This window comes from Pteronotus mesoamericanus, unplaced genomic scaffold (genome assembly GCF_021234165.1).
Source record: "Pteronotus mesoamericanus isolate MK-2021 breed Mesoamerican mustached bat unplaced genomic scaffold, CSHL_Meso_final contig_164, whole genome shotgun sequence".
NCBI classification, from domain to species: Eukaryota; Metazoa; Chordata; class Mammalia; order Chiroptera; family Mormoopidae; genus Pteronotus; species Pteronotus mesoamericanus.
The window spans coordinates 29107054-29134740 of NW_026555065.1; the positions used below are offsets into that span (position 1 = coordinate 29107054).

The window sequence follows — 27687 nt, forward strand, 5'->3', positions numbered from 1 at the left end:
CGCACGGGGTGGTCATCGAGCCGGGTTCCTCCCTGGTCTCCAAACTTCAGATCCGACCGTAGGGAGCAAGTACTCTGTACTTGCCTCTCCCTCTGACTTCGCATTCCTCCCTAACTCTATTCTCTCAAAATCGGTTTTCTTCGCTATATTTAACTACCTATTTGAGCGTCACCGTCAGTCCTCCAAATATGAACCAGCTTCGGTATCCGACATTGCCACCAAAGGCCCTGGCGTAAGGTTGCTAAAATCACGGTTTGTGAATCCTGACTCAACTGGACCCAACTCAGGTTCTGTAGAAACATTTTTTCCGGAAGAAGGCCTTCAGTTTCAGCCAAGGTGGCGGAGGGCGAGGCGGAGGGGCGGGGGGGAGGGGCGGGGGGGGGCGGGAAGCGGTAGCAAAAATGAAAATGAGGTGTCTATCACATTTCCCCGAATATACTGTCTCAGGCTCAGGCAAAGTGTTTTAAAGTACTCTTTATAAAGTATTTTCCTCTAAAAATATGGCTATGAAGGAGAAAGTGGAACTCACATGTCTTTTTATGCTTTTTAATTTTGCCCTCCTCACCCTTCGCCCACACCTTGCTAGCCAGGCAGCTTCTGGCCACCCTCCGAGGTCCTGAGTTTGAAAAGAGGAGCGGGCCAATCAGAGTGGAGCGCTGTTTGGCGCTGCCATTTGAGCCTGGGCGAGAACTGAAGGTGACACGGCCCACCGTGGCTTCAGTTGTCTGCAGGGGCGGTGGGGGCGGAGGCATGAGGAGACCTTTTTGGCTTCAATGAACGCACCAGGATGTGCAGGCCAAGGGCCGCATGCAGGCTAATGGGGGAGGGAAGGAGCGGCCTGTGAAACGGGGTGACGGCGGTGACCAGCCCGGGCGGGGACCGGGACTGGAAGAGGCGCCTAAGCAGCCGGCTGGTCCGGCGGCTGGGCTGACGCGCGGGTTGCGGGGACGGAGACGAACACACTCGGCTGACCCAGCGGGGACGGGAGAGGCGACAAGAGTCGTCTTTACACTTCGAGAGAAGACGAGGGCAAAGTTAGGTTTGGAGGAAGGGCTCTTTGGCTGGAAGTAGTGAGAAGCTGGTGACGGGCGTGGTCGAAAGGACAAGGAAGGTCTGTGTAAGTGGTTGAAAGAAGGTCTGTGTGAGTGAAAGAACGGTGAGGTGTGGCTGGATCAGACGGTTGGTGGAGAAGTGGAAGTGGCTGGGGTGTTCGGAAATTGGAAGACCTGGTGGCGAGCGAGGTTCAGGGCCCAGATCCTGCCTCGGAGAGTGGGCGACGTATCCGGGATGTGGGATAAGAGGCTGGTGAGGCTGGCCTTGTTGCAGCACCTTCGGGCTGTCTATGGCATCAAGGTCAAAGGTGACCGCGGGCACTGCACTCGCAAGAGAAAAGAAACAGCAGCCACGGAAATAGTGGTAAGTTCTGGGGAATATTTAGGGGCGGGGGAAGAACACCCCCTGTACTATCACTACCAGGTCATGCTAAAATGTTCATTCTGTATGGATTCAGGAGGGAACGTGGTGAAGTGTGTCTAATTTAATCCAAAGGGTCAACTGCTGAAATTCAAAGAATGACATTTTTTATTTCTTTACAGGGATTTTTGGCCATTGAGAGAAAGTTGCAGGATTTTTCAGTCTCAGCTTCTTGACATTTGAGCTAGAGAACTGCTGGGCGGGGGGCGGGGGGTACATATGTAGCTGTCCTCTGCACTGTAGGATGTTTAGCGACATCTCTTCTATCCATTAGATGCCAGTGGCATCTCCCAGTTGTGACAAAAATACTTCCAGGTATTGCCAGTTTATTGTATTTTAAACAAGTAGCACATGAGAAAGGAGACAAACCCTACACCGCTGTTGTAGAGTACGATTTGACGAGGAAGGACCAGGGGAACCAGTACATTTTCTAAAGGGATCAGGCGGTGTGATAGAACATTAGGAATAGACTTCAGATAATGCCTCTCTAATCACGAGCTTAAAAAAAAACAAAAGCTTGCAACTTAACTATATCATATTTTGAGACAAAGCTTTTTTTTTTTTTCCCCTTAAATAAGATGAGAAGCCAGAGTGAAATGATTAAAAAGCTGTTGATTTTGGGTGGTCAAGGTAGGGGAATTTTGAATGGGATTTATATTCTCTACTGTATCATCACGAATCTCATTAAGAAAAATAAACTATAAAGCATTTTATTTTAAACTTATTTGCTTAATTATATGGTGCTTTCTAAGTAATTACAGCTGAAAACTGATAAAACTAACTCTTAATAGTTTTTATTTTCTGAAAGATAAGAAGTACTTGGAAAAGGAAAACTACTAGCAAATATAATTTGTATACCTCTTATAAATTCTGGAGAAATTGTTTTTTTGTTGTTTGCAACTTAATGGCAACATATTTGTTTATATTTAAAAAGAAACTGTTTTTTTCTTGTTGTAAAACTGCTTTCCAAGATATCAAATATCGTTGGTTTTGTAAGTGTATGAATTTATATAAGGACTCTTTTTTTAACCTCTTAAAAAAAACTGACGCTTTTCTTTAGATTCTGAGAGACCTGAGTTAGACTGCTGTTCTACCCCTACGAGGGATGTGATCTTGGACTGCTTGTTTCATTTTCCTAAGCTTCAGCTTCCTACTCTAGAAAGTGGGAATGATGGTCTCTCTTCTTGGGCTGTTTAAAAAACATTAATATCTGTAGATAGGACTAGCACAATGCCTGTGACATGCCACTTAAACTAATGATAATAAGTGGTTTGCATCTTGATAGTCATGCTAGAAACACTAATAAAATATTCTGATAAAGAAATACGGAAGATTTTAGTGTTATATGAATGGAATCTAACAAGATAGGTAGTTGTTTGAAAACTAGATTTCTTCAGTTCTTTGGTGTTGGTTAGTAGCTTAATCATAGTTCTTTTAATGATGGTATTATAAATGATATTCCAATACATAAAATTTAAAAAGCATGTTCTTTATTTTATGAGATTAAATTTAGCAGTTACTTGTGAAACCAAGTATTAGAATAATGAGATTTAAGGGAAAAAAAGCCCACCTTGAATTCGACATTTGTAGGCTTACGATCAGCTTCAGCATCTGATTTATTTTTGCATTTTGTTTGCTTTCATAGTATCAAGGAAATTTTGATTTACCCAAATAAGGAATTGCTCATACTAACATTTTTTAAAAGTAGTTCATCTTGAAATGGTAATCATAACACCTATAAATGTTCTTTGAATGCTTACTCTGTGTCAGACACTGATAAAAATGTTTTACATCTTTTAATTCTTTATATAATTATGACTTAGGACCTATGTTAGGATACTGAGGCATAGAGAAGGTTAATTTGATCAAGGTCACTTGGTAAGTGGAAGAGCCAGGATTGAAAATCTGGCAGTTTTGCCTCTAGGGTCTTGCTCTCTTAAGCATTGTATTGCACTGTCTTTTCTATATTTGTCAGTTAAATAGAGCCAGATGCTTGAAAAGGGACTAGTGAGATTTTTGTTAGTGCATTTAATTATTAACAATGCTGAATGGTTTCTTATTGTAAATATAGGGTTAAATAAGATGCTCTTAAAACGTAAGAGCTTCAAGATCATTCTTGGAGAACAGATGCATTTAAACTAAATTAACAGGTGAAATATTAAGTATACCCACTTAGTTGATTTTGTATAAGTAGACATATACAAGCTTTAATTATTTTAAGTTTAGTGAAAAGCTACAACCTTCTTAATCAGTGACACATTTTTAAGAAATTTGAAAGCATGCCCAAAGAAAGTGGCAAGGTGAGTACAAGCATGCAAGTTAACCAGCATATACAAATTTACTCTTAGGATTTTGAGTGTATTAAAATTTGAATAATTGAGTATTACATTTCAATGTGACTGTTTAAAATTACTTTCAAAGTAGTTAAGTGAAATTTGAATTAAGTGTTGCCAGAATCCCTGCCTTGGGTATCTTAGAACATAGTTTGAATTGCATTTTTCCATGAAGTGTGGAAAAGGTAATCAGTTGTAATTTTAGGAAGTACCCAATCAATTAACTTAGCTTTTTGTTCAAATTAGTATTTATAAGGTGATAAAAGTAAGATACAAGGTCAGTATTTATAAGGTGGCTGAAGGAATAGGTAGTATTTTGAGGGAAATGTTAGTGTTTTGGGACAAATTGCATTTAAGAATTTCCTTACTGAGCACTCACTGGGTTGATTTTTCTATTAAGGCATTGGAAACTGATGGAATTTACCACATCCCTTGAGGGCAATAGCTTTATTTTACCATCATCATACTCTCAACACCTAGGATAATACAGTTACTTTTTACCAAAAGTACTTGAAATAATTGCTTTAGTTTTCTTAACTGATAGTTTATTTTTGCTTTTTTATTTCCTGAAGTTACTTACATTATGTTTAATTTTGTGTTAGAGGAACTATATTTGTCGTTTTAGGGTAAAATATTTGGAGTACCTATTAATGCATTGACCCATTCTGTTGTACCAGAATATGGACAAATTCCAAGGTAAGTAAAGTTTGAAATGAAGAATAAATATTTCAAAGTGGTATTCGACTCACACTTTTGTTTTGAACTAGCAAATGATTCCATTTCTCAATAGCGATGTAAAAAATTTTTTTTAACTTTTACATAATATTAACTTTTTAATTCATACTCATTCCTAGGATTGATTTTTAAGATTTAGTAATGAATGAATGCTAGAAAGCAAATTATTTTTGTTTTATCGAATTAGAGTTTTACTTCTATACTATTTTTTCCCACAATTCTGATTACATTCAGTAATGTACTGATTCACCAATTCAGCTACAGTTTTGATATTTTTGTGTGTTTTGGAACAGTTGGATAAAAGAATATTGTGCTGAGGTGTTAGAGTATTTGTAATATAAATTATATAAAACTTGAGCCTTTCTATGTTGCTTACTATTTATAAATAATCTTTTGGACCAACTGCATCAGAAATTACCACAGAAGTTTACATCTTAAGAAAACAGTTTAAATGCATGTTAAGAAACTATTTTAGCTTTTTCTAATTATTTTTTCCTATGTCCAAAGGAGTTTTTAGTGTATTCCGATAACCTAGGTTTTTAATTGACACATTGTTCAAAAACATTTATGGAACACCTTGCTGCCTTAGAACCATTCTCCCTCAGTCTATAGGTGTAGATTCACAATCTTCGTAAGGTAATCCCTTACTATTTTGCTTTTTAAATAATCTATAAAAGGTTTGTTTATGATTTTAAACATTTAGAATTGGAAAGTCACATTCTCAGTAATAATGGCTGCATTTTTGTTGTAATTTCTTTTCATGTTTAAAACAAAAAACACTCTTCTGTCAGTTACCGTCTGCGATGTTCAGCCACTGTTCACCTGTGCAACTTTATCAGTTGTTTACAGCTGACATCCACTCTAATTTGTTGGTACCAGCTGTTAACTAAGCAAATAAGCCTACACTGATTATTAAAAATTGTTCAATATGAGAATAGAGCACATATCTTTAAATATGAAAAGGATTGTAAGAACTGCGATATATATGACTTCTCTGAGAGGTAATGTTGGAGTGAGTGGGGAAAAACCTTGCTTTATTTTTGGGCAAGTTTAGTGGATGGTAGGTATTTTAAGCTGTGTATGCTGTACAAGATCACATGTGGAGAGAGAATGAAGAAGAGAAGGCCTTAGGCAGAGCTCTGGGTCATCTTCGAATGTAGAATCTGGCAGAAAAAGGATCCAGAAAAGGAGTTTGAGAAGAAGCAGTCAGGGAGTCAGCAGGAAAACCAGAAGAGTGAATAAGTATTTTCAAGATAAGCTGGGAGTAGTCAAGTGTGTCAAATGCTGGTAGGACAAGAAGATGAAGACAATGAATTGACCGTAGATTTGGCAAGGCAGAGGCCATTTGCCACTCTGATGAGAGCTGTTTTGCTGGAGGAATGGGGATGAGGGTCTGATTTGGTGCAGTAGAGACTGAGATATGAAGGAATAGAGACAGTGCAAAAGACAAGTCCTATGCTCTGAGTGGAAGCAGAAAAATGGAGGATTGGGAAGGATGTGGGACCTGTGGGTTCATTGTCATGGGTAAATGGGTGGGCCCTCAAGATGAATTTAGGGAGCAAGTAATCATTTATCACAGACTAAAGAGATCTGTGGCCTCGGAGCTTCTGAAAGAGGTGTAGTCCCTAGTCTGCTCATATACTTTGACGGAATATTAGGGCTTAGAAAGATGTGTATTTGGCCACCTGAAAAGATTTCTCTCTTTCAGTTTTCTTGTTGATGCTTGCACATCTCTAGAAGAGCATATTCATACAGAAGGGCTTTTTAGGAAATCAGGATCTGTTATTCGTCTAAAAGCTCTAAAGGTAAGCATATTCTTGAACTGTAATTTTTCTTTTGTACCACTTTTTGGTTTGGTTTTTACTGTTGAACTATTTAGAAGTATTGCATGAATTATTGACAGAAATTGAGTTTGCAAATAGCTTTTTCATGGCAAAAGAACTTTTTTTCCAAGAGAGTATATCATTTATATAATGCTTTTTTTGTTTGTTTGTTTTATTGAGATATAATTCACAAGTACATTTAAGATGTACAACTTGGTGTTTTCAGTTACACATACATTGTGAAATGATTGCAATCAGCTATTTATACAATACTTTAAAAGTTTAGTTTCAAATTCATGGTCCTTGTTCCAATACCTGAAAAAACATTAAATTTTATTATTTTTAGCCTTCTAAAAAAGTCATATGTATTAAAACAACAGTTCAGAGAAATTTATTTTAAAAAGCTCTGTAGAGTATAAGAAAGGGTATTTTATTTGCAATATGCTCGTAAGCCCCCAGATGCTTAGGATTATTTTATTTATTTCAGGATAAACTGGATCACGGTGACAGTGGCCTGTCTTCTGCACTGCCTTGTGATATTGCAGGACTCGTTAAGCAGTTTTTTAGGGAATTGCCAGAGCCCATTCTCCCAGCTGATTTGCATGAAGCACTTTTCAAAGCTCAAGAGTTAGGAACAGAGCAGAAGAATAAAGCTACATTGTTGCTCTCCTGTCTTATGCCTGGCCACACTATTGATATATTAAGATACTTCTTTAACTTCCTCAGGAATGTTTCTGTTAGGTAAGTAGTGATTAAAAGTTGTGGGAAATGAGAGTTTAATTTCTCAATTAGCTGGATTTATTCTAATAGATAATAAATTTCAATTTTCTAAAAAATATTATATATATATATATATATCCTTATTATAAGAAGTCTACCCTGTATAGTTTAAGAAACAACATACCAAATGATTTACTGATTCTTTGCTGTCTTTGATCATTATGAATGCCTTAATAGCTTATTGGTGATTATAGGATCCTTTGTCCCCTGAATTGTTATAGATTACTGTGTTTTTAAAATATTTGTGTTTTGCTTTTCAAATTTGTCTCTTTTTCCTGCTGTCAGTGAGCCTGCTTGTTCTAGACATACTTTCTGCCTTCTAGTACTTCAGATTTCCTGTTAAAGGGTTTGAAAATCAAACATGTTCAATTTGTGTGGAAAAACAAAGTGTGGACTCTGTGGTTTGCATGATTTTTATGATAAATATGTATTTAAGCTGTATATTTCTGGTTCTGTCTTATTTCAAGCCAATTATTATTAAAATGGGTGAGTGAAAGGTAACTGTATTTTAACTTGTGCTTGACTGGTAAAGTAAGAGATCTTCAAAATGTCCTTAATACATTATTTTAACTCTTTATTTTTATCTTTGGTGCCATCTCATAAAATTTTTTTATGAAGGTCCAGTGAGAATAAGATGGATAGTAGCAATCTTGCAGTGATATTTGCACCAAACCTCCTTCAGACAAGCAGAGGACATGAAAAGATACCTGCCAATGCAGAAAAAAAGCTACGATTACAGGCTGCAGTAGTGCAGACTTTTATTGATTGTGCATCAGATATTGGTAAGATGTAGTTGCATTATTAAGTAATGGGATTTGTTTAAAGGAGGGAGATCCCCCCTTCTTCCAAGCGAACTGTGCAGATAACTGTTAGAAAGTTGGTGTATACTATTTAAACATTTCAAGGGATAGAAGAGGAAAGATCTTAACTGTGAACATTTTCCATTAGGGCATGTTCCAGATTTTATCCTGGAAAAGATACCGGCTATGTTGGGTGTTGAAGGTCTCTGTGCTACTCCATCACTGGAAGGCTTTGAAGAAGGTGAATATGAAACCCCTGTTGACTATAAGAGAAAGCGAAGACAAAGTGTAGGAGGTAAGTGGCAGTAACAGTCTGTTTTATGGAGGTACAGCAGTTTGCTTTTATCTGAAATGTATATGAACATGAAGCAGAAATTATGGTGTATGCCTTTTTGGTGCTTACAGCATGGTTGGAAAGACATGATATATGCATGTGAAAAGTAAAAATGACAATACAATCTAATATTAAGAGCTAGATCTTTAGTGCAAACCAAATGTGTTCAAATGAGAAAAGTTCCCAGGATTGTAATAATCAGGGAGTCTTCAAATAGGTCAAACTGAACCTTCTTGAAGAACAGGTAGAATCTAGGGGGGGTTGGGAGGAGGGTTAGAATACTTGTATTTTATTCTGGATGAGAAGGATGCTATGAAAGAAGATTTTTGTAAGGAAGAACTAATCATTATGTAAAATGACCAGTGTGACTTGATTGAAGTATTTATTAGGATGATATTTTGGTGAGCTCAATGTCAGGCTAAAGAATTAGAATATTAAGCTGGGCATTGGAGAACCATTGAAGGTTTAATGAGAAGAAGCATAACGTGATTAAAATATTTTAGAAAGTTACCTGGTATGGAGAATTGAGACTTGGAGGTAGGGACAGTAGTCACAAATGTGTGGCAATAATCCAGGTGTGAGATCATAATTTTTAAATGATATGAATTAGTTAGGAATATGAAATAAATAGTGAAGGAACATTGCCAAGGAAGAATCAAAAAGACCCAGAATGCTGTTGTGGTGAAATCAGTTATAAAACTTCTTATCTCCTCATTGATGAAGTCTGGCCATACCTCTTCTAATTGTCTTAGAAATTTATTTTTTGAGTATCAGAAGAAATTATTATTGTCACATTTGGTTTTTAATCTTTTGGTTTATATGGCATTGCCTTCTGTTCTTTGTTTCCTTTGTAGATTGCTCTTACGCCTTCTGCATCAGCTTCCTGGGGTTACTGTAACAAAGTACCACAAACTAGGTTGCTTAAAGCAAAACTTGAGTACAACTGCAAAGACCTTAGTTACAAATAAGGTCACATTCATAAGCACTGGGAGTTAGGACTTAAACGTATCTTGGAGGACACAATTCAGTTCTCCTTGGAGGCTATTCTCAGACTGATTGCCTTTATTACCCTGCTTCCCTTTATGATTTCATTCACTCCTATAGTTTTGGTTATCTTATCTAAATAGGTAAACACTGGATCTCTAACTTTCACTGTTATCTTGCAAATACCAGTTCTACTTTATTTTGTAATAATTTATCACATTATTTAATAACAATTTTTTATTTAACCACATCAGTTCCACTTTAGTAAAGAACTAATAGGCAGACACCTTCCACTTTGGCTTTTCCTTGGTAGTTTAAGCTGAGCAGTTTGAAATGATCGTTTTTACCTTCTTTAAAACTGATTCTACTTGAATTCCATTTCCTATTAATAGCACTGCCATTCTCTAATCACTTGGGCTTTAAGCCATTGATGCCTTACTATCTATATTTCCAGTTTTCAGATTCTATAAGATTCTATCTGCAATGTTTACTGCATCTTTACTGTAAGAATCACCTTGGTTTTTGTGCCTCCTCTTTGAATCTGCTCTGCCGTTGCTGTCAAAGCTGATATTCTTGATGTATAACTCTAATCATGTATCTCACACACATACTCTTCAGAAACTTCCATTGATAAATACTGATGTTCATAGACTGACATTAAAGCATGCTTTAGCATGCCTTTTGTACTTTTTCTTGTTTCTCCCTTATGCAATCTATGCTGTAGTCAAGCTGTATTCTGTATTGTTTTCTAGACACTTTGTTCTTTTGCATATAAAGTTTTTACTTCCATCTACTCCTGCTATTCAAATTATATCCAGCTGTCAAAATTCAGCCTGAATGTCTTGTCAACAACTAAGCTTCCCCCTCCTTTTTTCAGTAGGAATATTTCTTCAATCCAACAGTCTATAATATTCTAGACTCTAATAGTTTTCATCTGGTTTTATATTCACTCATTGTGCATAACTCTCTTACCTATTGTATTTAATGCTCTTAAAGGTAGACACCATGTTTTATACGTCATTTTATCCAGCCCAGTGTTTTGTTTTGTTTACTGAATAAGCATAAATTACTGAGTGAATACAGCAAGTTGAGTTACTGATTATTTGGCTTAAACTCAGAGGTACTTTATTCAAACAGGTTATGATAGCGTTTGTCAAGTATCATAAAATACATCAATTTTATTAGCAATTTGAAACTGTTCAGGAGCTCCAGACCATTAGTGTTTATTTTATGTTGTAGCTAGCCTCTTTTTTTGCATCTGACTTTAAAATGCCACACAAAACAAACAGCAGTGTGAGCTGTTTGCAGTTGCCTTGAAGAATCTTTTGACTTCTTAAATTGTGGAAAACTATAATAAAATTTACCATGTGAGCCATTTTTAAGTGTAATTTCAATAATGGTCAGTACATTCACATTGTGCAACCAATCTCTAGAACTTTTATTTTGCTATTATCTGAATTAGTTACTCTAGCTTAATTTTATGATAGATACAACAATTCTCAATAATCGTATTGCTCCAGAATCTACACAGACTTCCATGAGCAAACTCTTAAGTAAGAAGAATTTGGTCTATCATAATTTTCCCATTCTTGCCTGTGTATGCAAGTGTGTGCACCCCTCTGAACTGGCTTTGTGCTAACCAATGTCTTTCATGGACAGTGATGCAGCGCTGAGCTGATTTAATTAATGTGATGCCATTCTTAGTATGGTACTTCCTAAAATACGTATAGTAAGCTCATGAAACTATTAAAGGGATTAGGACATAATTTTTCTTTTTCTCTAGAGAGATGGTCTGTACTTTCAATGTGGCCCACTATGCATTCAGGACGGTTTCAGATTATAGAGGGAACAGTTTGTCTTCATACTCCTGGTTTTGCTCTGCTGGTCTAGTGTGTTACCGCTATGGCTCAATCTGTTGCTCTATTGTTTCTTCTAACTACTCTGGCTCTCCTTTCACTTTTCTTCCTTTTTCATTTTATTTTCCTTCTCCCATATTAATCTTGTTTATCTGCCCTGGTTTCATGAAGGTTGGCTTGGTTAGCCATTGCCTGAGAGTTAGATCATTGCCTATTTTTCACTCTTCATTGAGGTTTTCAGTATTCTCCTCTGATTTGTACATATTTCATTTGAGGGTGTAAAATCTGAGCTTGAATTTAAATAACTATTTTGAGTGGTATTTGGTGATTAATCCAGTAAATTAACATATTTAGAAGACTTTTGTGTTTCATCGTGACTGAAAATTAGGGGCGTATTTGTGCATGAAAATATTCCTGTTGAAGGAAAATATTTCCTAGTAGCTAAATCCAGTGTATATTTTCTTGGTTACATTATTGAGAGCTTCTTTGACCACTTAACTGTTTCCTTTCCTTCCTGATATTTTTTCTTTCCTCGTTATTTGTTTTTGTTTTGTAATACTACGCTTTCATGGTTTTCCTACCTCTGTAAGCCATTTGTTTTCATTTTTCTGGATTTCATTTTTTTCTTACCACCTCTTAAGTTTTCCATTTTTTCATACTTGATCATCTTCTTACTCTTTGTCCCCTTTTTAAATGATCTTATTCACTGTCATTTTTAAAAACTACCATTTCTAGGCTGACAATTCCCAAATCTACTTCTCCAGCCTAGATCTTCCTGCAAATGGAATCATATCCATCTCAGTGTCTCAGAGACGTGTCTAACTCTTCCTTTCATAATCTCCTTTTTCTTTTGGTAGCTCTATTGTCTACTCAGTTACCAAAAGCAGAATTTTATATTTATATTTAGAAGAGTATATTATATTTACTCTTTTCTCACCCTTACATCTCAATGCTCACTAACTCTTGTTACTTTGATCTTCTAAATACCTTTATTCCTGCCTCCATTTTCCACTGTTCCTGTCTCTGCTCTGACCTTCATCTCCTGTCTGGCTAATTTCCCTTCTTCCCTCCCTCCCTCCCTCCCTCCCTCCGTTCCTTCCTCCCTCCCTTCCTTCCTTCTTAAAACTTAGTGAGAGGGAAAGAGAGGGAGAAAGAGAGGGAGAGAAACATCAATCGGTTGCTTCTCATTGGTCCCCAATGGGGGACCTGGCCCACAACCCGAGCATGTGTCCTGACTGCTAATTGAACCTGTGACCTTTTGGTTCAGAGGCTGGCACTCAATGCACTGAGCCAGACCAGCCAGGGCCCATCAGATTTCAAATATAACTTCTTTAGGGACACTGTGGACTCCCTAGTATAAACCTGTTGTTATATTTTAACTTCAGACTACTTAATCCATTTGTCATTATACATTTAGTATTTTCTTGGGGTATTTAGTTTGTTTCCTCTCAGAGAATGAGTACCTTAAAGGCAAAAAACTGTGTTTTGGTCACTGTTGTATCGCTAATGCTAGCAGGTGCATGATGCATTGTAGGTACAAATTACATACTTGATTAATGATGTAGTAACATACGTAGAAGAACCTTCAGCTAGTTGGCCTGCCTCCGGGGAAGCTTGCTGCCTAAGGCCTGTCTTTTAAACTGCTGCCAGAGTAATTTTTCTAAAATGCAGGTCAGACAGTTTTGCTCCCCTTTGCCTTTGGAGAAGTTCAAGTTTTTCAAAACGACAAACAGGCGCTGTTCTTTCTAATATGGAAGGCGTATCTCTTACAATATCCACTGCTGACTGTTTGCTCCAGCAACATTGAACTACTGGTTTCTAGTATACATAAATCCTGTTTTTACTTACGTGCTTTTGCATATGCCATTCACCTAGCCCAAGTCAGCACCTACTAATCCTTCAAGAACAGGCAAGGTTTTACTTATCCTGCAAAGCTTTCTCTCCTGTTACCACTTCTTCTACCTTCCTCTTCCTTACCTTTCTGTACATTATAAATATTTGTCTTACATATCATTCAGTATTGTATATCTTTTTTTTTGAGAGATATGGGAGTAAAAGTGGAATGGAATAAAAATATATCATTTAGTTTTTTCCTATTTTGAAATAATTCCTTTTAAATAACTTTAAATTACCTTTAAAACATATAGGTTGACACGAACTTAGATGCTAGAAGACCACAAATATCAATGTGAATTACTGGTGAAAGACAGGTAAATGTTAAGTTATAATTGACTATATGATTGTGTATATCTTGCATTTCAGACTTTGTCAGTGGAGCACTAAATAAACTTAAATATAACAGAACACCCTCTATTACGCCTCAACAAGAAAGAATCGGTAGGTATTATACGTATTTATTTAAATGAAAATGTCTGAATTATTTTGGTTTAATTAAATTCAGTGTTACTTTCAATGGGGATACTGTGCTATTATATGTTTGTGACTTGCTAATTACATTGAATATAATGAAGCCAAAATTATAAGAATTTCTTTTAGTCTATTATATCTTCAGTCTTCAAAATTATGCTTTTCTGTTGCTTGTAAGTTAGATGTTATTGAATATGTGAAAATAATTCAATCTTTTGTTTTATAAACCAGAAGTTTATTAGTGTATGTTCCAGTTTTTTTATCTTACTTTGCTATGGCTGAAATTATTTAGTCCTATAACAGACAATATAATCATTTGTTTTGTTTTCCAGATTGAATAAATTAACTGATTAATACTGAGTTATAATGAAAAGCAAAAATAATATTTAGTTTTTGTTTTAATTCCTTGATTATAATTTTCTTTCCTATGTTAATATTGTTTAAGGCGAATTACATGCATCTTTTAGTCCATTTAGTTTAAGTTAATAGTGTGTTAAGAATCTTGCCTCTTTGCAACTTGCCTATTTTTATTTCATGGAATTGCATGGTATTAATTTAGTTTTATATAACATTTGATAATGTAAACATATTACCTCATTCTTTAGCCCTAAGTAACAGTTTTGTAAGAATAAATTTATAAAGTTTTTAAAAAATATATTTTATTTATTTTTAGGGAGGGAAAGGGAGGGGGAAAGGGAGAGAAAAATTAATGTGTGGTTCCTCTCGAGTGCCCCCTGCTGGGTAACTGGCCCACAACCCAGGCATGTGCCCTAACTGGGAATCGAACCAGTGATCCTTTGGTTCACAGGCTGGTGCTCAATCCTCTGAGCCACACCAGCCAGGCTATAAAGCTTTTTTATTTTATCAACTTTGTGGGAGAAACAATAAATTGGTTTTTTTGTTGTTTTTGTTTTTCCAGCACAACTATCTGAGTCACCAGTGATTCTTACACCAAATGCTAAGCGTAAACTGCCAGTAGATTCTTATGGCTTCTCAAGCAAGAAAAGGAAGTCTATCAAGCACAATTTTAACTTTGACTTGTTGCCAAGCAACCTCTTCAGTACCAGTTCTACACCACTATCAGGTACCAAATGTAATTTATATAATTGGGTTGTAAATATTAACATGGGTGCCTATTCTAGGCAAAGTGCTATTTCACATTAATACCACCCTTGAAAAGCCAGAGCTTTATTCTTTTTTTAATCAGATCTGAATCTTTATAAAGTCCCCTAAATTTTACTTATATTTTACTTTCTAAAGATTTTATTTATTTTTATTTTTTAATTTTTTAAAAAGATTTTATTTTTGTTTATTTTTAGAGGGGCAGGGAGTAAGAACAGGAAAGAAACATCAGTGTATGCTTGCCTCCCACGCACCCCCTACTGGGGACCTGGCCTACAACCCAGGCATGCGCCCTGACTGGGAATGGAACCGGCAACCCTCTGGTTCGCAGTCTGGCGCTCAATCCACTGAGCCACACCAACCAGGGCTTTTTTTTTTTTTTTTTTTTTTTTTTTTTTTTGGAGAGGGGGCCGGGAGGGAGAGAAGCAGTGATGTAAGAAACATCAGTCAGTTGCCTCTTGTACGTATCCCGACTGGGGACTGAACCCTCAACCCAGGCATGTTCCCTGGGTTGTGGGTTCAGAACTGGTGACCTTTTGTTTGTGCCATGTCGGCCAGGGATTAATTGAGGTTGGTTTCTAGTTTCAATCCCTTGTGGCTCAAGAAAATGCTTGTTATGATTTGAATTTTCTTGAATTTATATAGGCTTGCTTTGTGTTCTATCATGTGGTCTATCTTTGAAAATGTTCCATGTGCCTTTGAAAAGAATGTGTATTTTGCTTCTTTGGGGTGAAAGGTTCTGTATATATCAGTTAAGTCTATTTGATCTAATGCATTGTTCAAGTCCATAATATCCTTTTTGATACTTTGTTTGGAAGATCAATCCATTGTTGACAGTGGGGTGTTAAAATTTCCTACTATCAGTGTGTTTACAGAGAATTACATGCACCTTTTAGTCCATTTAGTTTAAGTTAATAATGTGTTCAGAATCTTGCCTCTTTGCAACTTGCCTATTTTTATTTCATGGAATTGCATGGTATTAATTTAGTTTTATATAACATTTGATAATGTAAACATATTACCTCACTCTTTAGCCCTAAGTAACAGTTTTGTAAGAATAAATTTATAAAGCTTTTAAAAAATATATTTTATTTATTTTTAGGGAGGGAAAGGGAGGGGGAAAGAAAGGGAGAGAAAAATTAATGTGTGGTTCCTCTCGAGTGCCCCCTGCTGGGTAACTGGCCCACAACTCAGGCATGTGCCCTAACTGTCTATATCTTTCTCGAAGGCCTCCAAGATTTTCCTTATATATTTGGGTGCTCCGTGTTAGGTGCATATAGGTTTACAATGTTTTTGTCTCCTTAATGGATTCTTCCTTTGAGTATTATGAAGTGTTCTTCTGGGTCTCTTTTTATGGCCTTTGTTTTGAAATCTGTTTTGTCTGATATAAGTATTGTTACCTCTATTTTTTTTTCCTGTCTACTTGCTTGGAATATTTTTTTCCATCCCTTTACTTTCAGTCTGTGTAGGTCCTTTGTTCTGAAGTGGTTCTCTTGTAGGCAGCATATATAAGGGTCATGTTTTCTAATCCATTCAGCCACCTGTGTGTCTTGATTGTAGCATTTAATCCATTTACAACTAACGTTGTTATTGATAGATACTTATTCATTTTTCTCCTTTGTACCTGTGTTCCTCTTTCTCACTCTTTTTCTTCATCTTCTTAAAGCAGTCCCTTAAGCATGTCTTGCAGTGCTGGTTTAGTGGAAGTGTATTCTTCTAGCCGCCTTTTGTTTGGGAAGCTCCTTATTCCACCTTCCATTTTAAATGTGAGCCTTGCTGGGTAGAGTAGTCTTGGTTGCAGGCCTTTGCTTTCTCTTATTTGGAATATTTCTTGCCATTCCCTCCTGGCTTGTAGTGTTTCTGTTGAGAAGTCAGCTGCTAGCCTTGTATGTTATTTGTTTCTCCCTTGCTGCTTTTAAGATTCTCTCTTTGCCTTTGAATTTTGCCATTTTAATTATGATGTATCTTGGAGAGGGCCTCTTGGGGTTCCTCTTGATTGGGACCCTCTGTGCTTCCTGGACTTCTGTGACATTTCCTCTTCTCAGATTAGGAAATTTTCCATCATTACTTTTTCACACACATTTTCTATCCCTTGCTCCTCTTCTCCTTCTGGTATCCTTATTATACACATAGTATTACATTTCATATTGTCCTGCATTTCCCTTAACCCCTCTTCATTCTTTTTGAGTGTTTTTTCCTTTTCTTGCTCTTTCTGTGAGCTTTTTTCTACATTGTCCACCAGCTGGCTCATTCGATCCTCTGCTTCCTCTAGCCTGCTCTTGATTCCTTCTACTGTGTTCTTCAATTCAGAAATTGTATTTGTCATTTCCTCTTGTCTTATTGGTAGTTCCTGTGTCCTTTTCCATGCTGATGTAGTTTGCAGTAAGTTCCTCATATTTCCCTGTAGTTTTTGGTAATTCTCACTGAGCACATTTAGCTTCCTTATAACCATTGTTTTGAACTGAATATCTGATCGTTTATTTGCCTCTATTTCATTTAGCACTCTTTCTGGGAATTTCTCCTTTCCCTTCAATTGGGGGTTGTTTCTTTGTCTTCCCATTATTTGTGAGACTCTTTTTGTTTGCTTCTGCTTCTTAAATTGATCTCTTTTGACTCCCTGACTTTGTGGTGTGAACTTCTATGGTAGGAGACATGTGAAATTCAGTGATGCAGTCTCCTTGATCTCCTGAACTTGATGCTCTTGGGATGCCTTTAATGCTGTTTATGTTGGCTCTCTGAAAGTTGTTTACTTGTTCTTTGATGGGTCCTTACCTCCAGCTGGTTGACTGACGGTCACTTTGCCTACCATGTTGTTGTTGTGCAGGTGCTGCCAGAACAAAACCACAAAGCACAGGAAACAAATCCACATCCACAAAAATAACTCCTCCTGGCAATCCCACTATCAACACCAAATGAACCAATCTTAATAAGGCTCTAAAGAGATTAAAACTATTATAAGAAAGGAGAGTGATGAAATATAGTATAAAATCTAATGACAATATGCACAGACTTGATGGATAAGAAATGAATGTTTAAAAACTATGCAGTAAAGAAAATATCGCAAATCATGGAGAAGACCACAGTGGATTTCATCTCGGTAGCCTCTAGTATTTACCATTGTCTTTTCTTTCTGGATCCACCTCTGGTGATGTCAGATGTTGACCCCATCTGACCTTGGACAGTCTGTTGGAAATTTTCAGGGGTCTACTGTCTATGACTATCTCCTTCAGCTGTTAATCTTGTCACTCTGCACTCAGTAGTCAGGCTTAAGCACCATAGGGCAGGGTAGAATCCCTCCTGAGGTCAGGGCTATTGTTTCCCCTTTGGCTGCTCAGAGTGGAGTGATCTACCTGAGCGGGATGGCTGCTGCCCTATGGGGGATGAGTTAGCACTGGGATTCCAATGGCTATTCTTTCCGTTCTCTCCCCAAAAGCCTCTGTTCCCAGTCTCTCCTCAGACGTCTCTAGCCCACTCTGTCTCCTCCTTTTCCGGAGCCCAGGGTAAGTGGCTACAAATGAAAATTTGTGCATTGGCCCTTTAAACGGCTCTTTGCATCTCCAGCTGCCTGTCTCTGGCAGAGACCAACCCTGCTGCTTTGTGCAGCTGGTTGTTATCTGTATTTTTTGGGTTCTGGTGCTGAAGTTGGGGATCCCCACTTATGGTTTAGACCCCACTCTTCACAGGGGGATACCACTGGCTGCTTACATATCCCTCTGATTCTGCTGCTTGTGGGCACCCAGCCAGCCTTCTTGAGTTTCCACTACACTCCTTCCCAGTCAGGTTGTGCTGAAGCTGATTCTGCTGTCTGTCCTAGGTTATAAGGCTTCTCTCTCACTATTGCTCAGTTCTTTGTTCTGGATGATTTCTCCACAGTTTAGTTGTAATTCCAGATTGGTCCTGGGAGGAGGTCAGTGTGACTTCCATTCACTCCTCCATCTTGCTGATGCTCAGCCTTAGGCTGAATTTTGAATTGGCTCCTTTAGCATGTGTAGAATACAGTTGGCTCATATTAATTAACCTTATGGTCAACTCAAAATGAAACCATAACTAAGCTGGGGTCCTCCATCTCATATTTAGCTCACATTTAGTCAAAATGAGTGATCTCTGATCTTTGAGATTTTTATTGTTTCCTGACAATGCTAAGAGTCCCATTTTGAATTCATTAACTGCATTATGAGATCTTCTCAGAAGCCTCTTTTTGTTTCCATTGTCTAAAAGGTTTATATTTTCCTTTTTTTGTTTTATTAAAAAAATAAACAGTAGCAATTTGTTTTCTGGTCCTTCACAGGTTCTCCATGCTTGATTAAAGTGTAATGATAAGAACTCTGAGGCTACAACTGTAGCTTTCTCAGTATTCAGAGGTTGAAGACTTTAACTTTTTAAAAGTAACTTTGTGTTTTCTTTATATTTAAAAAGGCTTTTCCACTTTGGAGGACTTTTTCCAAATGGCACAGTAAGCCTTTGCTTATTGGCATTACAGCATCTCCCCCAAGGATGAACCTGTTGGTTCTTTTACTCTTAAGTTCCCCCCAAATAGGTTATACATTCTTGTGTTATTGTAATAGTAGTACTAGCCTGCTTAATCAGTGAGTTTTCTTTAATTTTGTTATTTATTCACCAAATAAATTTTGTTATATCAAAATTTATTTGGTGAAGTAAAGAAAACTTCACCAAAGTGAGTTTTCTTTAATTTTGTTATTTTTTAAAAATTTATTTATCTTCACCCAAGGACGTTTTTTCATTGCTTTGAGAGAAAGAGAGAGAGAGACAGAGGGAGAGAGAGAGAGAGATGTTGGTTGGCCGTGTTCTTGTATGTGCTCCAACCAGGGATCTAACCCACAATCTGGGTATGTGCACTGACCAGGAATCAAACCTGTGACCTTTTGGTCTACAGGACAATGCTTCAACCAACTGAGCCACACTGGCCAGGGCTTAATCAGTGAATTTTTTTAAAATAAAAAAGTAAAGAAGTTCAACAGTAGTAATCCTATTATTTTAACCCATCGTTTTTCTTTGGCCCTACTTTCTTAGGCATAATTTAACAGATTCCACCTACTAAATGTGTTTTGTTTTGTTTTTTTTAATGTATAAAGGTAATGACATGAATCTAAAACCCATGAATACCTATATATAATTTCTTTCATATATATATAACTTTGCACTATGCCATGTGTTCTGGCTATGCCTGCTTGTGATCACTGCAACCTTAGAATAAAGCTTACCTATGTCACATTGGCTATATCATATTGGCCTCCAAAATTTTCTTTAGTCAAATGCACCTCAAGGTCACTCTAATGATTATGTTAAAACATGGATGTCTCTGGGGACCCATGTGAATTCTTTGTCATTTCCAGTGATGAGTTAAGAGGGCTCATGTTTGTGGAGTGTATCCTGGGCATGATTCAAATATAAGTCAAATGTATAGGGAGCTTTTGTTCATAATTATTTTACTTGTTTTCTAATTTATAGTCAGTTTCATGATATAGTGTTAGAAAACTTGATAGAAATGAGCTGTTGTAACCCCCAGTTCTTAGCATGGAACATGGCAGTAGCCAGGTGATTAAGCATGTGTTGTAGATAGTTTTTTTGCCAAAAATATTGGACAAATTATACTCAAGTCAGATAGACTGCAGTTGGCTAGCAGGTGCATACTGGATACTCAGACTCTAAATTGTTTTCTAATAGTTTATTTTGGGTAAAATTATTAGTATTACGCATCAAGTAGTGTGGTGGACATTTTACATACATTACAGTAATACTTATATGTGCCATAGCAATCCATATTCAGAGCTTAAAGCCATTTAGTAAGTTATGGAACAAACTCAAGTCTGTCTGTCATGAAAGCTTGCATTTTGTCCAGTCTCCAACAGTGCCCCATCCTCCCTTGTATTCCTAAATGAGTCTAAAGCAAAACTCCAATGTGAAAGCAATGGTACCTTTCATTGGCATCTAAAAAGGAGAAAATTGAAACCTTTTTTTTTTTAGTTGAGTTGAGTTATTTAGGCCCTGAAATTTTTAAGCAGAAGTTATATGATTTTTATTGTGACTTAGTGGTAGAAATTAAGACTTTAATTCTAATTGCTATTAATAGTTTCTATTTTGAAAAAGAAAATAAGTATGTGTGGTATATTTGCATGTGTTTATTTTTCTAGTTCACGTTGATACAAGCCCAGAAGGGTCATCTCAGAGTTCACTCTCTCCTGTAGCCATCAGTGGAAATCCCTTGATCAGCACAGATGTGCCAAGGCGAAGTAAAAGGATTGCAAGCAAAAAAGTTTGCAGGTAACTTATCCAGGACATTGTGTTTTCATTGGATAAGTATTTGATGTAGATAGTTAATAAAATATCTTGTCTTTATCCCGAGAATTATAATTTTAAAAATTTTCTCTGTCTTTATGGTCTTATTAATCAGGTGCCCTTTATATATCCTCCAGAGAAAGATTCCTAATCTGAGTCATTTGCTTGCTTAAAATCCTACTTCATGTTTTTGTGGGTAATTTTTAAATTTCTGGTTATTTGAAAAGAGTTTATTCTAATGATTATGGTTTATAAGTAACTAGACAATTCTGGTGATAGGAAAAATCATTTTTATATGCAAATACAGTATGTTCATATATGGTATCTTAAAGCTTAACTGATTTTAGAAAATTAATACTCTTGAGTTACTAGCAATATGATTGGCAGTGGACATTCTCAAATTTCATTTTGCAGACATTTCTCCAGTTTTTGTGCTATAAATTGACATTTTTAATTCCACTCTTTTCAGGGTGGAATCAGGAAAAGCAGGCTGCTTCTCTCCTAAAATCAGTCGTAAAGAAAAAGTTCGAAGATCTCTTCGTTTGAGATTTAGTCTGGGGAGAAGTAGCAAAGATGTAGTAAGTTGTCTTTCATTATTTCACTGATGTTCATCTTAGCATAAAGCTGTAGGCTTGATGCCGAAAGACCCTCCCAACCCTGACTCCCCTCCAGCTACTTTCTTATTCTCTACTTCTCTGTATACCAAACTGTTACACTTGCATATCTCCAATTCCTCCTTTTCTACTCTGCTTAAGCCAATTTCAGTGAGACTTTCATTCCCAGCACTCATCAAGGTCACCCATGAATTCATCACTACTCAAGCCGCGGAACAAATATCAGTGCCTGTTTGTCTTGACCTGCCAGCCACGTTTGTCCTGGCTGTTTACTTGCTCATCTTCAATATATTTTCACTCCTTGCTTCAAGGACATTGTGCTCTCATGATTTCTTTCTTCGTTGGTTACTTTCCTAATTCCTTTGCATTGGAGTGCTCAGAGCCTCATCCTTGGACTTCTCTTTTCTCTCTCCACTCACTAGAGGTGATCATCAGTTTTAAACATCTATATTTACTTCAGACTTCTAAGTTGATATCTGCAGCCCAAAATGCTCTCTTGAACAACCTGGTTGTTTCTGAACTTCTGCCTACTTGACTTCCCTCCTTGGATGTCGATCCAGCAGACATCTCTAGTGTAACCTGTCCCGAACAGAGCTCTGAGATGCATTTCTTCACTGCCTCTACTTCTCCACTCCTCCCCCTTTCCGCCATCCACACTTCTACCTGCAGTTTTCACCCCTCAGTTATGGCCAAAAACCATGCAGGCATTCTTGACTCCTCACTTTCTCTTGCATTTCCTGCCTACGCCATTAGGGAATCCTATCTAACTTTTGCTTTCAGACCAATTCTCACCAGTACTACATTTTTAACTTTCTCTAAGTCCTGCTGTCTCAAGCTTGGGTTACTGCAGTAAGGTTCTACTAGTAGATCTACTTGCTTCTACCTGGCTGTAGTACTCTAGCCAAAATTATCCTTTTAAAACCCAAGTTAGGTCATGTCACTTTTTTGTTCAGAGCCCTCCAGTGACTCCTCATTTCACTCTGAAAAAAAAAAAGTTCTTCCACCAACTGCAACCCTGCGCATGATCTGTTCTCAGCCTCCCTCCCTGAGCTCTCCTCCTGCCTCTGCCTCTCACTCAGTCGGCTTCATCCATTCTTGCCCCCTTGCTGTTGGTCAAATATGCCAGACCTGGCTTCAGCCTTAGACACTGCACTGACCCCAGTTTTTCTGTCCCCAGACTGTTTTCCCTCTTATATGTTCAATGACTTTCATCCTCATTTTTCTTGACTCACAAACCATCTTATGATCACTCTGTTTAAATTTACACCCCCACCTTTTATCACTGCATATTCTTTTTACCCTACTTTACTTCTTTCCATAGCACTTTTCATCTTTTATGTCAGTGGCCCTCAGCCTTTTTGGCACCAGGGACCAGTGGGGGAGGGGAGTGCAGGAGGCGGAGCTCAGGCGAGCTTTACTCACCCGTTGTTCCTTACAGGGCACTGGCACGTTACTGGTCCGCGGCCTGGGGGTTGGGCAACCCTGTTTTATATTATACAATTTAAGTGACTGATTATTTTGTTCTGGTCTGAATCTCTCCACTTAGAATATAAATTCCATTAAGCTAAGATTTTGGTCTTGGGTTCCGTTTGTTTATTTTTCTTCTTTCACTGTTGTGAATAGGCCTTGGCTCAGAATCAACATTATTTTTTAACCTAATGAATATTCAAGGCTATTTTTTATTTTTGATCATAAAATCAACTAATATCCAAGTCAAATGTTTACAACTTATCAACATGCGAACAAATATATTTGTGTTTGCTATAAAATTGTTTCTCAATCATATATATCATTTTTAATTCATTATAGAGGATTTTGATAACCATAAAAATTTAACTTGTCTTAATATTTTGAAAATCACCTGGTTTATTTTTTATCCAAAACTTTTAATTTTTCTTTTTTTGTCTCTGCAGAATGGGTATTCTGGTGTCAATAGACATGAAAATGTTGGTCGAAGACTTGCAAATCAACAAAGTTTAAAAAATAGGATTGAATGTGTAAAAACAGGTCTGCTTTTTAGCCCAGATATTGATGAAAAACTAACAAAGAAAGGTAAAGGTACACTTACATGGTATTGTTAGAGTTTTACTCAAAAAACCAACATTTAGTTGATTTAAAAAAAAAAAAAGTTTCCACCTTTATTGAAATAAAATTGACACATAGCCTTTAGTTGCTTTGTTAATGATAAAATGTATTAAGTAACTTATTGTTTTAGAAATTTAAAATTCAAGTTTGAATAAAAATATTTGAATTAGCAATGTCTATTTTGTGAACAATTGGAGGATGCTTATAAATATGAAAATGCTTGACACTTAAACATTGCTTCTTTTAACAAATCTAATTTATTGTAATCAAATGCTTAGTACCTTTATTTACCATGTATTTGGATAATATTTCAAAACTATGTCAAATATAAATGACTAAAAACCCTGAACTGCTTTATTTTAGGTTCAAAAAAGATCAGTAAGTCGGAGGAAAACTTACTAACTCCAGAACAACTAGATGGAACAAGTTACCGAATGTCTTGGACGGGACCAAATAATTCAAGTATTCGAGAAACAGAAGCAAATGAAGCTTCTCCGATAGAAGGAAGTCTTGAGGTAGAAAACTCCTCTTTGGAGCCTGATATTATGATGGAAAAGTCATCTATTAATTCATATGAATTCACCCCTTCTAATTTACACAACAAGCATAATAACAACATAACCACAAGCTCTCTTAGTGGGGATGAAAATAATTTGAGTACAGAGACTTTGGTGAAAATTCAGAAAGCATTTTCGGAATCTGGAAGTAATCTTCATGCATTGATAAATCACAGGCAGTCATCGATAACTAATGTGGAGAAAGTAAAATTAAATGAAACAACCTCTATAGCATATAGCCCTGGGAAAAATCTCTTTGAAACTAATGATTTGACTGTGATAGAATCAAGTGAACACCACACTAGTAAAAGTGAAAACAGTTTTTCAGAAAGAGATTTCTCACTACATCAGACTAAAATATTAGATAGAGAAGCAACTACAAAATGTTACTCTACTGAGATGAAGGTGGAACATGATGAAAGCGTTTATTCAGATATACCAAATGGTTATTTAAGCAAGCAAGAATTGCCCAGTGATGAACAAATAAAAATACAACAGTCTCCAAGGGATAAACTAAATACTAAATTAAAGGAGGAGAATATGATGGAGGAGAACTTACCAAAATGCACAGCTTCTAGAGAGGATGCAGCTGACCCCTCTTCCTCAGTGCGGATTACACATAATATAGCTAAGTTGTCAAAACCTAGGCCCGTGAGAGTGGTTAAACAGCTGTCACTGGTGGAAACATGTGATACAACAGTTTATAAAGGTTTACAAGTAGCAGAGCATGGTAAGGTTTCAGACCATATACAGTGGTTTAATAAGCTTTCTTTAAATGAACCAAATAGGACAAAAGTTAAATCACCTCTTAAGTTTCAGCGCACACCTGTCCGTCAGTCTGTCAGAAGAATTACTTCTTTATTAGAGTATAATAGACAACCTACAAGGCATAAATTGGCACATCTTGATGATACTGCTTCTCCTCTGGTTAAAGCAGTGAGCTATGACAGTGCTCTTTCCTCTTGCACAGAAAGTTCTTCAAAGGATTCCTCAATTTCATGTACTCAATCAGGTCTAAGAGAACAGAAGTCTTTATCATGTGAACAGTCAAGTGTTGATGCAGCTTCGAAATCAAGCATGGAATTAACTTCTAAATCTTTCTCACAGATGGAAAGGCACCCAGACTCCGTGAATGCTTCTCTTGGGTCAACCAGAATTTACAGAGAGAAAGTTATATCTGATGGCCAAATTAAGGTTCCCTTGGAGGATCTGACAAATTATGATATATTAAAACCTGTTGTAAATAACAATGTGGGCTTTTCTCCTGGGATAAATAACAGGGTCCTTAGGAAACCATCAGAAAAACAAAAGATTTCTTATAAAGGTTCTCCCAAAAATCCTTTTGGAAAAGTTCAACTACTACCAACAAGTAAACCTGTAGACTTGTAATTGGTCAGTGTTATGCTTGTCATCAATGTAAATAAAATTAGCTGTTAGTGACGTGCTTGCAAGGTAATCTACATGTTAATTTGTAGCTCAAGATGATATGTGATAGGTTTTTTTTATTTTTTAAAGATTTTATTTATTTTTAGAGAGAGGGTAAGGGAGAGAGAAAAAGGGAGAAGAACATCAATGTGTGGTTGCCTCTTGTGCAGCCTCAACCAGGGACCTGGCCTGCAACCCAGGCATGTGCCCTGACCGGGAGTCGAACTGGTGACCCTTTGGTTCGCAGACCAGCACTCATTCCATGGAGCCACACCAGCCAGGGCCAGATTTTTAATTTCATTGCAAAAGCAACTTGAATTCTTATGTTTGTATAAATAACTACTTTGTTTTCCTTAATTATGGCAGTATTTAAAACATTTTAATTTTATTGTGATCTCTTAAAACAGGTTATACTTTTTAAAAGAAGTTGACTGGATTTATAAGAAATTGAGTTCAAAATTGCATGAATTTTATTAAGGGTGAGAGGAAGAGTAGAATAAGTTGTATCTATTTCCTGTTATTCCTCCTAAATCACATAATGTTTTTACAAGAAATTCCTAACATATAAAGGGAATAGATAAACCTTGCGAATCTTTTTTTTTTTTTTTTTTAAGTCCTCACCTGAGGACATGCTTATTGATTTTAGAGAGAGGAGGTGAGAGTGAAAGAAACATTGATCGGTTGCCTCATGTATGAGCCCCGACAGGGGACAGAATCCACAACCCAGGCATGTGCCCTGCCGGGGAATCAAACCTACAGTCTTTTGGTGTACAGAACAATGCTCGAACCAACTGAGCCATACTAGCCAGGGCACAAACCTTTTTTCTTGAAATACATTAATGTTTATTGCCTTTACCTAAACCCCTGGAAATTAACCTGTTTCAATAGCATCTTAATCCTTTATTCCTATTTGGGACAAAGTAATTAGGTTTCTATTGCCTGTAGATGTATACAGGGTGCTCACTTAAGAATAATGCCTAAAGTAGAATAATAACTCAAGTGTGCTTATATAGTATGATGCTGCAGGAATAATTGATGACTTTTAAGCCATACTGTTTTTTTTTAAGTTAATTTGCACAAATACATTTGTATCTGTTATGTCTCATGTAGAATTTAAAATTGAGGACTAATTAAGCTTGAAAAATTTAATCAAGGTGATTTCTTATATGCAGATGCTTGATTGTAGAATTTGAAATAGTTGATCGACCTCCACATTTACCTTGAATTCTTGTACTTTGGATTTTTATAAAAGCCAAGGATGGTTTTGTCTTGTGTGTAAATGTTATTTATTTAGCATAGACATTAAAGATAACTTTCTGAAAAATTACTTGCCTGAGACTAATGAAATTCAAAATATCTTTTAGAATTTGATGCAAATTGTAAAGCAAAACTGTGTTTATATTTCAAATTACTAGAAATTACAAATCCTTAAGGAAGAAATAGAAGATATTCTCTAAGTTTTACAGGAAGGAATATGCAGGCAGAATCAACCACTAAACATAGTTTTGTAGGTCAGTTAGAATGTCATTTTCAGATATTGGGGCAGAATAGGACAGCATTGCACACCTACTCAGACCAACCAGACTTAGTATATATTTGTATGATGACTTTAAAGTCATCAGATATTTGCTTTACCAAGTTTTACTTGATAGCAGTATATCTCTTATTTCAAAGCCATTTCCTGTCTCTATTACTAGGAATCAATCCTTTCTCAGAACTAGTAAGTAATTGACATATGAAAACTGTAAAAATCTATAGGTGTAAATATCATGTTTACCTGGCATCAAAACAGGTTTGTAGTGTTTACTGGGTATGCATTTCAGGTGTTTATGGTATTTCTCTAGTAGTAGAGGTAGAAAGTATTCATAAACTCTGAAATACGTTGTCTGTTTCAAAGACTTTTTTAAACTTAAGAATGCATTAATGTCCTTTTATATCCATGGGGATGGGCAAAATGTTGAATTGGAAAGTTAAGTTAAAAAGAAGACATGGGAAATTAACTGTACAAATTACCTGAATTAGTGGCTTTTCTGAGAGATAAGTCAATAATGAGAGATACTTATTTTAAAAAAGATACCCACATGTCACTCCCATTTTTGTTA

The 27687-nt window shown here is 36.6% G+C and overlaps 1 protein-coding gene across 1 annotated transcript; it reads left to right on the plus strand.

Annotated features, from left to right (window-relative positions):
* Positions 1-1287: 1287 nt before the first annotated feature.
* ARHGAP11A (Rho GTPase activating protein 11A) lies at positions 1288-25819 on the plus strand. The gene is made up of 12 exons (XM_054565155.1): positions 1288-1416; positions 4432-4502; positions 6250-6346; positions 6852-7105; positions 7763-7926; positions 8093-8239; positions 13381-13455; positions 14405-14569; positions 20760-20889; positions 21374-21482; positions 23432-23570; positions 23967-25819. The coding sequence occupies exons 1-12, from the start codon at positions 1288-1290 to the stop codon at positions 25547-25549; spliced, it is 3063 nt and encodes a 1020-aa protein (XP_054421130.1). The 3' UTR covers positions 25550-25819.
* Positions 25820-27687: the final 1868 nt, after the last annotated feature.